Below are 14756 nucleotides of genomic sequence, written 5' to 3' on the forward strand. Positions count from 1 at the left end.
AAAAAGCATAGGTCACGCTATTTCTGCAGGAAATGTGCAGACACTATTAGCCAACACAGATTAACAACAAGTTAGCAAAAAATATCTCCCACAGGAACAGAAACCCAAACCCGTTGGGGAGTATGACACAGCACATTTGCTTGTTTTAGCCTGTCTGTATGCAAAAGTCACCCGATGCATTGTTTCTTCTGTCTACGCTCTCTGGATCCAGCTCTTTGTGACTCAGGAAATCCTGAATACGCTTCAGAGACACACTGGCCTAAAAAAAAACAATGTGGGATTAAGTAAGAGAGCTGGTTGCACTGCTTGAAAACACTGATCTTATTACAGGAAGATACTGCGGTAAATATTACATCATCATTTGAACAAGTCTGTACACAGAACAACCTTTCTACACAAAGTTACAATTTTCTTTTAGCTTTGGTACTACTTTTACTGCTGTGCTAAATTATCAAAACTCCACACTGATCACATAACACCTAACAGTAGTGTATAAAACTGAACAAGGGAAAATACAAATAAAAGGTCTGGTGAAAAGGAAATCCTATGATTTTGTGTACTGTAACACAGTTGCACTGTAACAATTGTAATCCCCCCGATGAAATAAAATAGCATATTTTATGATCTGGTGTGGGATTAGATCAACTTTTATGATATACGTTTTAATAGCAAATAACAGTAAGTTCTAGGACATAACGCAGCTGAAATGCTGTTGGTTATCACAGAAAATTTTTTTGATTTATCAAATCTAGTCTATCCTTTAATAAAACAAAAAAGATTTTACAGTAATTATTTACAGGAAAAGTCCATGGGACTATCGTAAAAGAATACATTACATATAGACGGTTTCATAAGACACGTGCGAAACTAACGTTCGGTCTGTTTGTAACTATTTATATTTAATTTAATTTATATTAATTTACATTCATATTTTATTGAATAATAATTGTATTAAATAAACAATTTGTTGAATTTTATTGTATGTTAATTTTATTAAATAAACAATTTGTTGAATGGGTCGTGTAACTTTGTCACATTTAAGTTTAGCCAAGTAACAGTTCTTCTACTGCTAACCCAAAATAATACTGGCTAGACATACTTTTAACTTGCTTGTTATTTCTTTTGCTTGTTTTCAGAAATAATCTACAGGGACCCTATTCTTTGTGGATGTGTACCGGAAGTTACGTTAGGGCCACAAAAGCATGTATGCGCAGTAACGTTTGTTTATGTCGTCTATAATATTCAGGATATATATTATTCAGCATAAGAAATAAAAAAAACATTATTTGATCTAAAAGTTGTGGTAGTTATCTAGAGGGATACATAGAGTTGGCTCCATGTAAAGTATATACAGTAACAGTATGTATAGTTAGTTTTTCATATTCATGATATTCTCGTGCCACAGGTAATAGGTTCCCATGGTCATTACATGAGTTGAAAGATTGAACATGGCTGGATATTGAAACCAAAAGTTGAGCAAATTTACTGTAACTGTAACGCTAACATGTTTAAACAGCATCTATGACACAGAGCTCAAGTATTTAACCCATTACATTCCTTTTAAATGTGTTTAAAACAAAGGAATACTCACTTGTACAATGCTGCTTATAACTTGTGGGAGCATATTCAAGGGAAACCTCAGGATGTTGAAAAGAGACAAGGACACAAAAGCCTTCTCTGCATCCAAGATATTTCTTTCATCCACAGACACATATACAGCAAATGTGGTCAAGGCTACCTGAAGAGACATTAAACAAATATAATACAAATCATTTATTACAGTTAAAAAAATATATATATATATTGTTGTAATTGGGTCAACTGTGTTCAATTAAATAATTCACCAAGAAAATTATTTGCTTACTCTCCTTGTGAATAAATGATTGATTTTTCTTATTTTTGGGAGTACTTTACTGCTGAAAACACTTGTCTAAAGCAAAAATGCTAGTCTCCCCATCAGGCTTCTTAAAGGGATTGTTTACCCCAAAACAAAAGACTTCTATTTATTTACATTCATGCCATTTTAAACCTGTATGACTTACTTTCTTTTTGTAAATGTGTCACTAACATGGGGCCTGTCAGGTAAAGATCTACCACATCATTTTTGCATATCACAGACATCTATTTTGCATTTTACCACACAGTATGAGATAAGAAAATTAAAAAATATGTTACCAGGAATGGAGCACTGGTCCAGGCCATGGTGGATAGAGCACCGAGGTAGGCAGTCTTGCGTAGCACGTTGAGCTCTTTCTGTCGAATCTGAAGGATCTTCTCTTTGAATGAGATCTCCCAAGCGTAGAGTTTCAACACCTTTATGCCATTTAGAATCTCATTCATCAGCTTGATACGATCATCTTTATGTTTCATCTGCTCCACCTGTATAGAATACATATAGAAAGCTATAATAAAGATTTTGAGCAAGAGTCATGTCTCCTTTTTCTAAGTTTGTTTTCTACAATGGTCCACCTTGTAACCCCATGGCTTTATTCACACTGACCACAAATCCGATTTGGTTTTCAAATCAGATCTTTACTACTAAGAATTACACACTTTTCTAAAATTACATACAGTATATGTTACTTTCTAAATGAATAAAACTATACATTCAGTCTTGCAATTTAGACTGAATCAGATTTTCGCGGTTCACATTGTAGACTTTAGATACTGTAGTTGTAAACAAGAAATGTTAACAAGGTCCCTTGTTTACATTTTGTCTCTTAAGCAAATTAAGGGGAAGTTATAGTTTGCTTAAAGCCTCACGGAAATGTGACAGACTGAACAGATCCTGTTAAAACCACAGATCAGAAGAAAATATTGAAGAGGGTAAAAAATACTTATGTGTGGTGGTATAACAGACAGACAAAGATGCACATTTGCAAAGGAGAGAAAATGAGACCTGGTAAGTTCTGGTCTTCATGGCAATAAAAGCATTGAATGGGATCAGCAGAACCATCACGGCCACACCGGCCAGGACTGAGGGACCTAGATTCTGAAAACAAGAAATAAAACAAGCAAAAATTAGATGTTTTGGTGTCTAGTTGACACAACTGGCTGTTGTAAAGTTGTGGTTCTTATGTGTGTTTGTGGATCCAGATTTATTTGAAGTGGTGGCCCAACACTACAATACTGTTTATCAAACAAAGCTAAATAAATGGGTCTCATTCACTGATAATTGCGTAGATTTTTCGAAATTATCCGCACATTTGAACTTCTCACGAAAACTTTCCGCCAAATTCACAACACGTGCGTACACACATAAATTTGTTCTTAACCTCGTCCTAATGTTACTGAATTTGGAGTATTCTAAATGAGCGGCCACGTGCACGAGTTTAGTCATTTGCATAAAACACACCGAGTCCATCTCCACATTAGAGCTTTCCGCCTAACCTTTCCTTTACCGCCTGTCGTCACTTAAATCAAAGATAATTCATGCAACCCCATGTGACGCTGTCTACAGAAGCGCTCTCGCAAGTAATTCCAAGTGCGTAGTCCTCAAAATCAGTTCATAGTACACAATAAAACACCATTTATACAGACACTCTCAAAGTGTGGATTATATAAACACTGTGAGTGTTAATTTGGCCTTTTTTTTAACACTGGCGATTTTGCTGTGTAATAATATCTAATAAATGCAGTCTCCTGGTGAGCAAGCCAGCCAGCAATGCCCTGTGGCGAGGAACTCAAACTTCAATGATAAATAAATGGAGAAAAAAACCTCGGGAGAAACCAGTCTCAGCCGGGAGGGCCAGATCCTCTGACGTGTCACAGCTGCACTCAGTTACGTTGATTAAAAGTTACTGAGTAAATGTTTACAAAGAATAGGTAGAGTGTATTAGTTGTGATTTAGGAAGTTTCATTTGTTGAAACTGTTTGGGTCTAATTTCACTTATTTTTATATATATTTTTATCGATATCAGGCAACAGAGGAATGTTATAAACAGGGAAAATAATAATGACATAATGTAACTGAGTGCAGCTATAACTTCAAACTGCTGTCATGTGATGTAAGTTTAGCATTTAATACTAATCATTGTAAATTTAGCATTAATGTGACAAGTAGTCCGTCTTTGCTCTTGGTTGGGGATGACTATTATCCTAAAATGAAACATACATTTTGTCATTTTGTCTTAGAGAGGGAGAGAGAGAGAGAGAGAGAGAGAGAGAGAGAGAGAGAGAGAGAGAGAGAGAGAGAGAGAGAGAGAGAGAGAGAGAGAGAGAGAGAGAGAGAGAGACAGAGAGAGAGAGAGAGAGAGAGACTGGGATTTTTTTGCGTACGTGTGCTTTCAGCTGTTCCTATATTTTTTTCTTAAATTTAGAATAAATTTTAGTAAGAAAGATTTAGTGAATCATGATTTGTTCGTGAAAACATTTGTACGCAGGTTTCATGCACAAAATTGTGCGTACGCATGCTTAGTGAATGAGACCCATTGTTCTTATGTTTATCCCCATTACTATGTAATAGACAAATTATATACCAGACTGCACAGGAAAAGAAATTTGACTTGAATTTTGACAGTTTAATGTTTTGACAGGCAATAATTTAATACACAATTTCAAGATAAACATTATGCGTGTATGAAAATGATAACCCGCATAACAAAAGAAGCACAAGGTGATATTGTGATCTAATCGAGTTTGTGAATGTTTACCTGCCAGAGGAAGAAAAGAGCAAGGATGATCTGTAGTGGGGCTGACCACAGCATGTTCAGGAAAGTGGTGAGATCCATGAATCGCTGGGCATCCACAGACATCAGGTTGACCACCTCTCCCACCGTAGATGAACGCTTGGCCTCATTTGTGATCACCAGTGACTGCGAGAGATGTAAAAAATGTCAAACATATATCCATGATTATTACAACAATATTACGTTAGAGCAAAGCATCTTTGTTTAAATCTATTTTAGTTTTTATTCATTTCTACTTTTATAATCTGCAATAAAAATTTAAGTTGCACACTTAAAGCTGCAATGTATAACTTTTATCCGTTTTATTTTACATAGGTTGAAGTCAAATGACGTCAAACTGACATTTCCCACAAAATTGCTCAACCAATAAATCATCATTATAAGCTTACTGTTACAAAAAGTTACAAATTGCAGCTTTAACGTGTCTATCTACTTTGTTACCACTTTGATTTTACTTAAAAACTGAAGGCAACAATTAGGCTATACTTTAGTTTTTATTGGGTAAACATTTTTTACAAGGTGATATTTAGCTTTACACCCCGGGGCTGTTGAATGCGTCAATCTGATTGTTTGACAAATGTTCTATGGGTATGCATTAACTTTCAGTAAATGCACACCTATGAAGGTGTTCCAGGTCTGCTGACCGCATTACAGTTCCATTTCACTTCGCCAAGTTTAAACAACAGAAAGGTTATAATAAAATAACTAAATAGAAAAACAAAATGCATTAATAAACACTGATAGGCTACTGGTTCGTTTTCCTCTTCATGCTGCTTACAACTGATAACAAATATATTTTGATAGACCTACTCTTTCAAAAGTTTGCGTGATTTTTCTTTTACTGCTGAAGATAGAAACAATACGTGGAATAATTTATTATCACTGGCTTTTCTGTCACATTACTGCAAACACACACACACACACACGCACACGCACACACACTCACTCACACACACTCACACACACACACACACACACACACACACACACACACACACACACACCATGTGGCTCAAGTTTCCGAGTACGTTCGCTCTAATGCTGCGTTCCCACCAGATGCGAATGAACACTGCGTTTTACGCGTGTAACGCGTTATTTGCGCAAGTTGAAAATTTTGAACTTTGGCGAATATTCGCACTGCGTTACCCAATCAGGAGCTTGCTATAGTAGTGACGTGATTATGACGTAGAGAGCGGAGGCAGAAATCTGAAACAACAATGGAGGACAAAATCATCGTCGCTGTATGTGGATACCCGGATCTGTACGATACCATCTTCTTACTTACGAAACAGGAATAAAAAGGATCTTGCTTGGAAGAAAGTGAGTGAGGAGTTCGGACAATCTGGTAAGTCTCAACAAAATCCATGTCAGCCATTTCGCAACGAGATTGGAGCCGCCTGGCAGAAGCCCCTCCCATGACGCGAATTCGCATCTGTTGTGAAGTAAATTTCACGCGCGAATGAAGCAAGTAAACTCAAAATGCTCAAGCATCCAACTACGCGCCAATAGCGAGATTTACCGCGGCTGGTGTGAACACTCAGTAACGCACACTTGAAATGAGATGCGCAAGAAAGTAGTTCTACCATCAACAGCATTTAAAAGATGATAACATGACAAACATTGAAATTAAACATTTGAACAGTGTCCTGTGGTGTGGTAACCTGGTATAAGCGGAATAACTGACTCCGGTCCGTTCAATTATTCGAAAGTTAATTATTCCTTACTTATAATATATATTTTATACAATGCCAACTGTGAGTTCAATGGTGACAAGCTGTGGGATTTCATTCAAATTGTAAAATATATTTTTTATTTTATTTTACTGATAATGTTAGGTAACATATGGGTAAATGATGTATAAGGATTTTCGACATGCCAATTTTAAAATACAAATAAATAAAAATATCTACTGCAGTTATTCAAATATTAAATGCAGATTAAAATTTTAAATTGAGTGATTTTAGTTTTTTCATCGATGAAGTGTTTAGAAACAAAGTATTTCCATTTCATGAGGCAAATAATCATCTCATATTTTAGTTCTATAATTTTCTTTCCTTAAATTAACAAAGTTAACAAACTATTTTTTCTTGATAATCCCATACAACTGATATAAATGCTTTGAAAAATACCATTCACTTAAGCATAATGTATGAGAGATTTATATTTCAGCCACAAAAATTTTATAATGATAAGCGGTCATTATACGTCATTGACCCATATGTAAGGGATAATCCAAGGCTAACCGTGCATTAAAGGATTTTAACGCACGACGTGGAGGTCAAGAACGCGAAGCAGAGGGTGGTTGCCTCCGTATAGTGCATTAAAATCCTTAATGCACGGCTAGTCATGAATTACCATGGTATTTGCCAAGTTAATGCTGTTATTGATGTTTACAGTGTAATTTTTGATCAGACAGGAGAAAATTACAGTTATTTTCTACAGTTAATTACAAATGTTGATTAAACTGACTTGAACTACCCGTGCATTAAAATGGTTTTAATGCACACATTCCAGCCAATCAGAATCGAGTATTCAAACAGAGTCAGACCACGGTATAAAATATGTTCCTGCATTCCTGCCCCTTGAAAATTTTATAAAAAGGTCCATGGTTCCTTTGGACACTTTCAAGTACCTTGGTGTACAGTGTAAATAATGCTATCCACACTTGTTTTATAAGGGTCAAACAATGTGTCAACTCTGATGCCTTACGTGTTTTAAACATATCCTGTGACACAGCAGATTTTTTACAGTTTCAATGAGGAATGTTGCCAATGACACACCCATGACAATGCATGCCTGCAGCATTAAAGTATTTAGCATTTCTGGGTAAAGGTGTACTACTGTGTTTAAACAGGCAGCCACGCCTATACAGCATCACACCTACTTCTAAAAACAAAATCCCTGCTCTACCTTTACCTTTCACATGCATGAGTCATTTCGTGGCTAGAGATTTTTATCACATTATCGCTGGGCACCTGTGACTCATGCAGTCATTAGTTCTATGTACACAATGTTTCTATGAGAACAGTTATTGTGATTCAAATAAAAAAGATAAATGCAAATGTTGGGACCTGAGGGTTGTATCTAACCTTGGAGAGTACACAGGCGAAATGCAAAATTTTAAATAAGCAGTGTCCTCTACACAACATTTTAGGAAAAAAGTTGAATGTTTGTATTGTAAATGTAACTCTTGCTTCTGCCAGTCAAAACTGTACAGTCATAGCAAGAATAACAAATTCAAGTACAACTTACTGTTGATGTAAGCTCAAGTATCTGTATTCAGAGTTTTTTGTCAGGGTTCCTGTTTAGTGTGTCTTTGTTTCCCTTCTTGTGTTGATGTTTTGTTTCTTGTAAGCACAGCCTGCCATGTGTCCTGTAATTGTGGCGTGACCCCGACCCCTCGTTACCCTGTTAATCTCCTTGTTATTGTTTCATTCTTCGCACGTGCCCTGATCATTGTCTTATCTCTCTCCTCTCCTGTCTCTTGTTTTCTATATGACTTTCACCTGCCCTGTGGCCTCATTTATAACCGTTGCGTATGCACAAATCAAGCCCTGAAAGAGGCGTACGCCACTTCCCACGCAAAAGATGGGATTTATAAAAACAAACTTGATGGAAAAATTTGCGCACCTGCACGCAAACTCTGACCCATGCGCACATTCTGGAGACAAGGGCCGACACAGAGTTAGTTAGAGTTAGAGTTAGTGAACTTAGATTGCAGAAACTAAGATTGATAAAAACGATTAATGCCTCACACACATTTAATTTGACCTTTGAATTGTGATTTTAATGAGGTGTTAATGATCAGTCTAAATGCTGTAAACATTTAAATGCCACAGATACCTTCTTTGGCTTTAATATAATAATAGCTATAACAATTATTAATTTGGAAATCTCAGTGAATCTCATGTGTGGCCATTTGTGATTTCGTTACGGAGATAAAGGATAGGATCGGGTGTTTTCGGCAGTTTTACATGATTTTTTGTTATTTTTCTATGGCATCTGATAGCGGTTGACCCGGAAACGGTATACGTCCATTATGGTGCGTGACGTCAGGCTCAACAAGCGGATTGGATGCCAGGCTTATTAATATACGAATCAGCATTCATGAGGTGCTTTGCATTGACTATTTATGGGTAAAAATGGGCGTGTACAGGGCGGGATATGAGGCTGATTCACGTAAGCATACATGCAGGTGATCTGTGATTTATAAAGCGAATATTTCTTACAGGTGTGCGTACGCACGGTTTTATAAATCGGAATATTATTTGGCGTAGGCTATTTTTGGTTTTCGGGCACACTTTTAGTAAGGATCCTACGCATAGTTTTATAAATGAGACCCCAGCTCATTGTCTTCTCTCTCTCTCTCTCTCTCTCTCGCCTCCTGTTTCTTGTTTAGATTCTGATTTCCTTCCCTTTATATTCCCTTCTGTTCTACTGTCCTGTGTCAGATCGTTGTACGTTACATGTGTGTGTAATACCCTGTGTATGTTACAGCCGTTCTCCTGACTACATCAGTATTTTATATCTAGTCACAGTCTAAGTTTCTAGTTTCTGGTATTCATTCTTAGTTCCTAGTCTTCACTCCTGATCTTGGTGGACTATTCAATAAAACCTTCCAATTTTACCCGCACTTGAGTCTCTGCATCCTCTGGACAAGCACAGTCATGACCGTTTTTATACAAGGGGTTCTTGTACTTTCCCACACGTGCTGCTTCTGAATCTATGTTGGTTCACGTGTGAGACCAGCACTAACCCGACTAGACCAGAATTGAAATCATACATCAGTTTCTGTGAGGACATGTGTATTCCTACCAGGACATATTTAACATACAACAACGACAAACCATGGTTCACACCAAAACTCAAGACAGCTTCGCCAGGCCAAAGAGGATGCCTACAGGAGTGGGGACAGAATATTGTACAATCAGGCCAAGAAAACACTGACAAAGGAAATTAGAGTGGCTAAGAAGAGCTACACTAAAAAGCTGGAAAACCATTCTCGTTGTGGAAAGGCCTGAAAGACATTACAAATTACAAGACACCATCCCCCAGCTCTGAGGCAAATCAACAGCTTGCTGATGACCTGAATGAGTTTTACTGTAGATTTGAAACCCCCGGTCTCACACCCCACACTGTCCACCTCTCTACACAACCATCAACCCCACCAGCTACCCCCCTCTCCTCCTCTTCTGCACTTCAGATCAGTGAAGATAATGTGCGTCAGGTATTTAGGAAACAAAAGATAAGGAAAGCTCTAGGCCCAGACGGTATTTCACCAACCTGTCTGAAATCCTGTGCTGACCAGATGGCCTCCATTTTTCACAGATCAATGTTGCTGTGCAAAGTCCCTTCCTGCATCAAACGCTCCACCATTACTCCCATGCCAAAGAAATCCAAAATCACAGGACTTAATGATTACAGACCCATTGCCTTAACATCTGTGGCCATGAAGTCATTTGAAAGACTGGTGTTGGCTTGCTTGAAAGACATCACAGGACCTTAACTAGAGCCCCTGCAGTTTGCTTACCGAGCAATCAGGTCTGTGGAAGATGCAGTCAACATGGGACTGTATTATACCCTACAACATCTGGACAGACCAGGGAATTATGCAAGGATCCTGTTTGTGGACTTCAGTTCAGCCTTTAACACTGAAAGACATCACAGGACCTTTATGGCCCTATTGCGGGCCATAAATAAATAAAAAATCGTCACTTCCTGTTTGCTGAGAGCGCGTGGTTTGAGCCGGAGCTCCTTCAAACTTATTCTTAATATATCGTTTATTCTTGTTATATCTTAAGATTTATGTTTTAAATTGATATTTAACCGAGGGTAAAACCTATCCTTAAGTGTATCCCATACCCTTGTTGGTTTGTTGGTTGTGGTTCGGGGCATTTCATTTGTTGGGACTGTGTGGGTCTGGTCTTGTTGGTCTAGTTTTGTGGTCGATGTCGGACAACAGAGGAATAAAGTTAATTATGCCATTACTACTTTTCCCTGGTTGTTCCTCTGTTGTCTGTTGTTGATCGCGGAATGGGACCGGGTTGGACCTGCACGGTTTCGGCGGGTGGGGCTTCCTGGGTCGCGGCTCGTGGGCTCTCCCTGTTCTTCATGGACGTTGCTCGGTGGCTTTGGTCGGGGTCACTGATTGCAGCTATGACACGTCAGAGGAGATCTGGCCCTCCCGGCTGAGCCTGGTTTCTCCCGAGGTTTTTTTTTCTCCATTATTCATCATTGGAGTTTGGGTTCCTCGCCACAGCAGAGCAGTGCAGTGTTGGCTTGCTCACCGGGAGACTGCATTTATTTATTTATTTATTCATTTATTTATTAGATATTATTTATTATAATGATCTTGCTTGGTCTATAAACACCATGCACTGTGCTGTGTTTTACCTTTCTGTGTTTTTCTTATTTGCTCCTGTAAAGCTGCTTTGGAACAATGCACATTGTGAAAAGCGCTATATAAATCAAATTGAATTGAATTGAATACCAAAATCGTCATGATCATTCGCTATTAGCCCTCAGGCTGTTAACATTACCAGCCTTTACTTACTGAATATTTCCCTTACTGCTTAACGTCTTGGTTACTTATGTAACCTCTGTTCCCTGATGGAGGGAACGAGACGTTGTGTCGAACCGACAGATGGGGTTTGACTTGAGAACCTATCATCTTCTGACTAGTTTTGAAAAGGCCAATGAAATTGGCGAATGAAATTTGCATGCCGGACACCGCCCCGGATATCTGGGTATAAAAGCGAGACAGCGTGCTGCATTCATTCACCTTTTGTGCTAAGGAGCCTGAGAGCATCTATCGACTGCTGCAGTGGGTGGCAAGTGTTGTGGCATGAAGGACACAACATCTCTTTCCCTCCATCAGGGAACAGAGGTTACATACGTAACCAAGACGTTCCCTTTCTGTCGGTCTCTCGACGTTGTGTCGAACCGACAGATGGGGTTCCTATCGAAAACGCCACGGCGCTGTGCCGCGTCACAATCTCTAGCGAAGTGACGCTGACTGGCCTAGGCGTGTCAGACGTGAGCGCTAGCGCGGAATTGTAACGATCCAGTGGAGAGGTAGGGGGTGCCGGAGCTTTGGAAAGGTGGGACGCCCCTGCCACCGGCCGTCGTGGGGGAGACCTTGTTTGTCTAACAGCGAGAAGCTGCCCGGCACCGTAAGGGCCACTGGGGAAGCGCTATTTCCTCACTGAGGAAACGCGCTATGGAGACCACTTCCTACCATAGGGAGGAGTTTAGTGGAGACACCAACATGGTCTCGCCGGCAGGGGAGAACTCATGGGAGGAATGTGCGGACTGAAGGGAGTACTGTGAGGTGGAGGCTGCTCCACCCAGCCCGCCACCAGGAAGTGCTTAGTGATGGATGGAATGCCTATTCTTCGCCCTGTGGGGGAAGAAGGGAGGTGGAAATAGCACACTGACCCACCTAGGAGGGGAATCCGCTTGCACAGGCGTACGCCCTACCGGCCGCCGGTCTCACCTGTTGGCAAGACTGTGTCATGGCTCTGCTTCCTTAGTCATGTTTTTCTTGGTCCTGTAGCAGAGCCATGGCAAAGTCTTTGGTTATGTGTGGAGAGAAACATATTATTGTCCGTTTGACAGTAATATACGTTCTCTCCAGTGTCTTGTCATTGGCCCCATCCCTCTTGTTTCCTCGTTATCTTTCCCTGAGTGTTTAATGTCTCACACCTGCCCCATGTCGTTATCCCTCGTTTGTGTTTCCTATAAATACCCTCTTGTTTCTTTGTCTTGAGCTCGTGCATTGTATGTGTTTGGTGCCTGTACTGTGTCGTGTTTGTGTAATGTGGTGAGTTCCTGTCTTTGAGTTAGTTTAGTTTATTTTGTAGTTGTGATGTGTTTTAGTCTAGTCCTGTTAGTTTAGTTTATTTTGTAGTTGTGATGTGTTTTAGTCTAGTCCTGTTAGTTTAGTTAGTCTTGTTCCTGTTTCTATGTTTGTTACTTTACCCCCACGTGGGTATTTGTTTTGTTGCTTTTTATTTATTAAAGTTTGTGTTAACCCCTTACCCGCTGTCTGCACCTGGGTCCTCTGTCTCCGTGTCTCTCACCACCCACCATTCATGACAGACTGTTGGCTGACACCGGTTCCACGCGGAGGCTGTAGAACCTCACGAAGGTATTGGGCATAGCCCAACCCGCAGCTCTGCAGATGTCTGCCAGAGAGGCGCCCTGCGCCAGTGACCACAAGGAGGCTACACCCCGGGTGGAGTGTGCCCTCACTGCCAGCGGGCGGCCTGGGATCGGTATGCCGTAGCGACGGCGTCCACGATCCAGTGCGCCAATCTCTGTTTGGAGACAGCTCTCCCCTATTGCTGACCTCCAAAACAGACAAAGAGCTGGTCAGAGCTCCTAAAGCTCTGCGTGCGGTCCAAGTATAGGCTCAGCGCGCGTACTGGACACAACACAGATGGGGTTGGTGAGTGGTGGGAACTTTGGGCACGTTGTTGGGCTGGGGTCTCAGGATAACGTGAGAGTTTCCAGGCCCGAACTCCAGGCAATCAGTGGACATGGAGAATGCTTGTAGATCCCCTACCCTCTTGATGGAGGCGAGCGCCACCAGGGGAGCCATCTTCATCATAAAAGAAAAAGCGGCATCTCCCAGGGGCTCGAAGGGGGGGCCTCTGGAGGCCCGCCAGGACCGCATCGAGGTCCCAAGAGGACGAGCATGGACGAGGCGGATTCCACCTTCTCGCGCCCCTTAGGAACCTAATGATCAGGTTGTGCTGTCCCAGAGACTTTCCAGCGACTGGTTCGTGATGAGCGGCTACATACACTTAATAAATACAGAATCGCTCGATGACATGACCAGCAAATTAGGTACTATTTTCTCTAATACATTAGAAGCTGTCGCACCTATGAAGTCAAAAAAGATAAATGAGAAAAACATAGCACCATGGTACAATAGCACCACTCGCGCCCTAAAAAGAGAAACGCGTAAACTGAAGCACAAACGGAAACAAACCCAGATAAAGGTCTTTAAAATTCCATGGAAAGAGAGTGCAAACTGTTATAAAAAGGCACTAACAGCAGAAAAAAGCTGAGCACCTCCGAAACCTCATAGAAACTAACAAAAACAATCCAAGGTTTTTATTTAGTACAGTTGCTAAACTAAGAAATAAATAGACATCACCTGACCTGGTTATTCCGCCGCACCTTAGTAGCAATGAATTCATGAATTTTTTTACAGAGAAAATCGAAAACATATGAGACAAAATAGTAAAAACTCAACCTCCAAGTCTGTCCTATGAATTAGTACCAACCATCGCCCCAAAAGAAAGGCAACAGTGTTTTTCACCTATAAAACAGAAAGATTTAATTAAACTTAATGCAACATCTGAACCTACAACTTGCTTATTAGACCCCATACCAACTAAATTATTAAAAGAGTTATTACCCATTGCAATTGAGCCCATTTATAACATTATCAACTCGTCAATTAATCTAGGCCATGTCCCAGGACCCTTCAAACTGGCCGTCATTAAGCCTCTTATCAAGAAACCAAACTTGACCACTGATTTTACAAGTAAAATTCAGTACAAAAACAATCCACAGTTGTGAAATTGACCAATAAAAATAAAACAAACAAAAACAATCCACAGTTGTGAAATTGAACAATAAAAAGAAAATATACAAATATAGAATACAAAAATCAAGTAAAAGCTACCATAAATAAATGTATTTTAAGACGAGATTTAAAAGTGCTAAGAGATTTAGACTGCCTTATCTCATTCGGCAAAGCATTCCATAATTTTGGAGGTAAAGAAGAGAAAGCCCTATCACCCATCGATCTCAACCGGGTTGATGGAATAATTAAAAGACCAGTTTCGGATGAGCGAAGGTCACGCACTGGAGTATAGGGAATTAAAAGCTCAGATAGATATTGAGGTGCCAACCCATGCAAAGACTTGTAAGTAAGCATTAAGATTTTAAAATCAACCCTAAACCTAACAGGGAGCCAATGCAAAGACTCCAAAATAGGCGTGATATGATCACTTAGCATAGGTCTTGTCAGGATTCTGGCAGCAGAATTTTGTA

The 14756-nt window shown here is 39.9% G+C and overlaps 1 protein-coding gene and 1 long non-coding RNA gene across 3 annotated transcripts in view; one reads left to right on the forward strand and one right to left on the reverse strand.

The window, feature by feature from the left end:
- Positions 1-14756, forward strand: part of LOC130568942 (uncharacterized) — a 68994-nt gene that overhangs the window by 37036 nt on the left and 17202 nt on the right. The gene's annotated exons all lie outside the window — the stretch shown is intronic.
- The window catches only part of abcc3 (ATP-binding cassette, sub-family C (CFTR/MRP), member 3), a 93267-nt gene that overhangs the window by 21433 nt on the left and 57078 nt on the right, over positions 1-14756 (reverse strand). For both annotated transcript variants that reach the window (XM_057358195.1, XM_057358196.1), the window contains exons 10-14: positions 4653-4814; positions 2900-2992; positions 2176-2379; positions 1592-1738; positions 172-259 (exon numbers count right to left, since the gene is read on the reverse strand). In XM_057358195.1, the coding sequence (XP_057214178.1) occupies positions 172-259; positions 1592-1738; positions 2176-2379; positions 2900-2992; positions 4653-4814 (694 nt within the window). The remainder of the gene's footprint in view (positions 1-171; positions 260-1591; positions 1739-2175; positions 2380-2899; positions 2993-4652; positions 4815-14756) is intronic.

The sequence above is a fragment of the Triplophysa rosa genome, linkage group LG18 (assembly GCF_024868665.1).
Source record: "Triplophysa rosa linkage group LG18, Trosa_1v2, whole genome shotgun sequence".
NCBI classification, from domain to species: Eukaryota; Metazoa; Chordata; class Actinopteri; order Cypriniformes; family Nemacheilidae; genus Triplophysa; species Triplophysa rosa.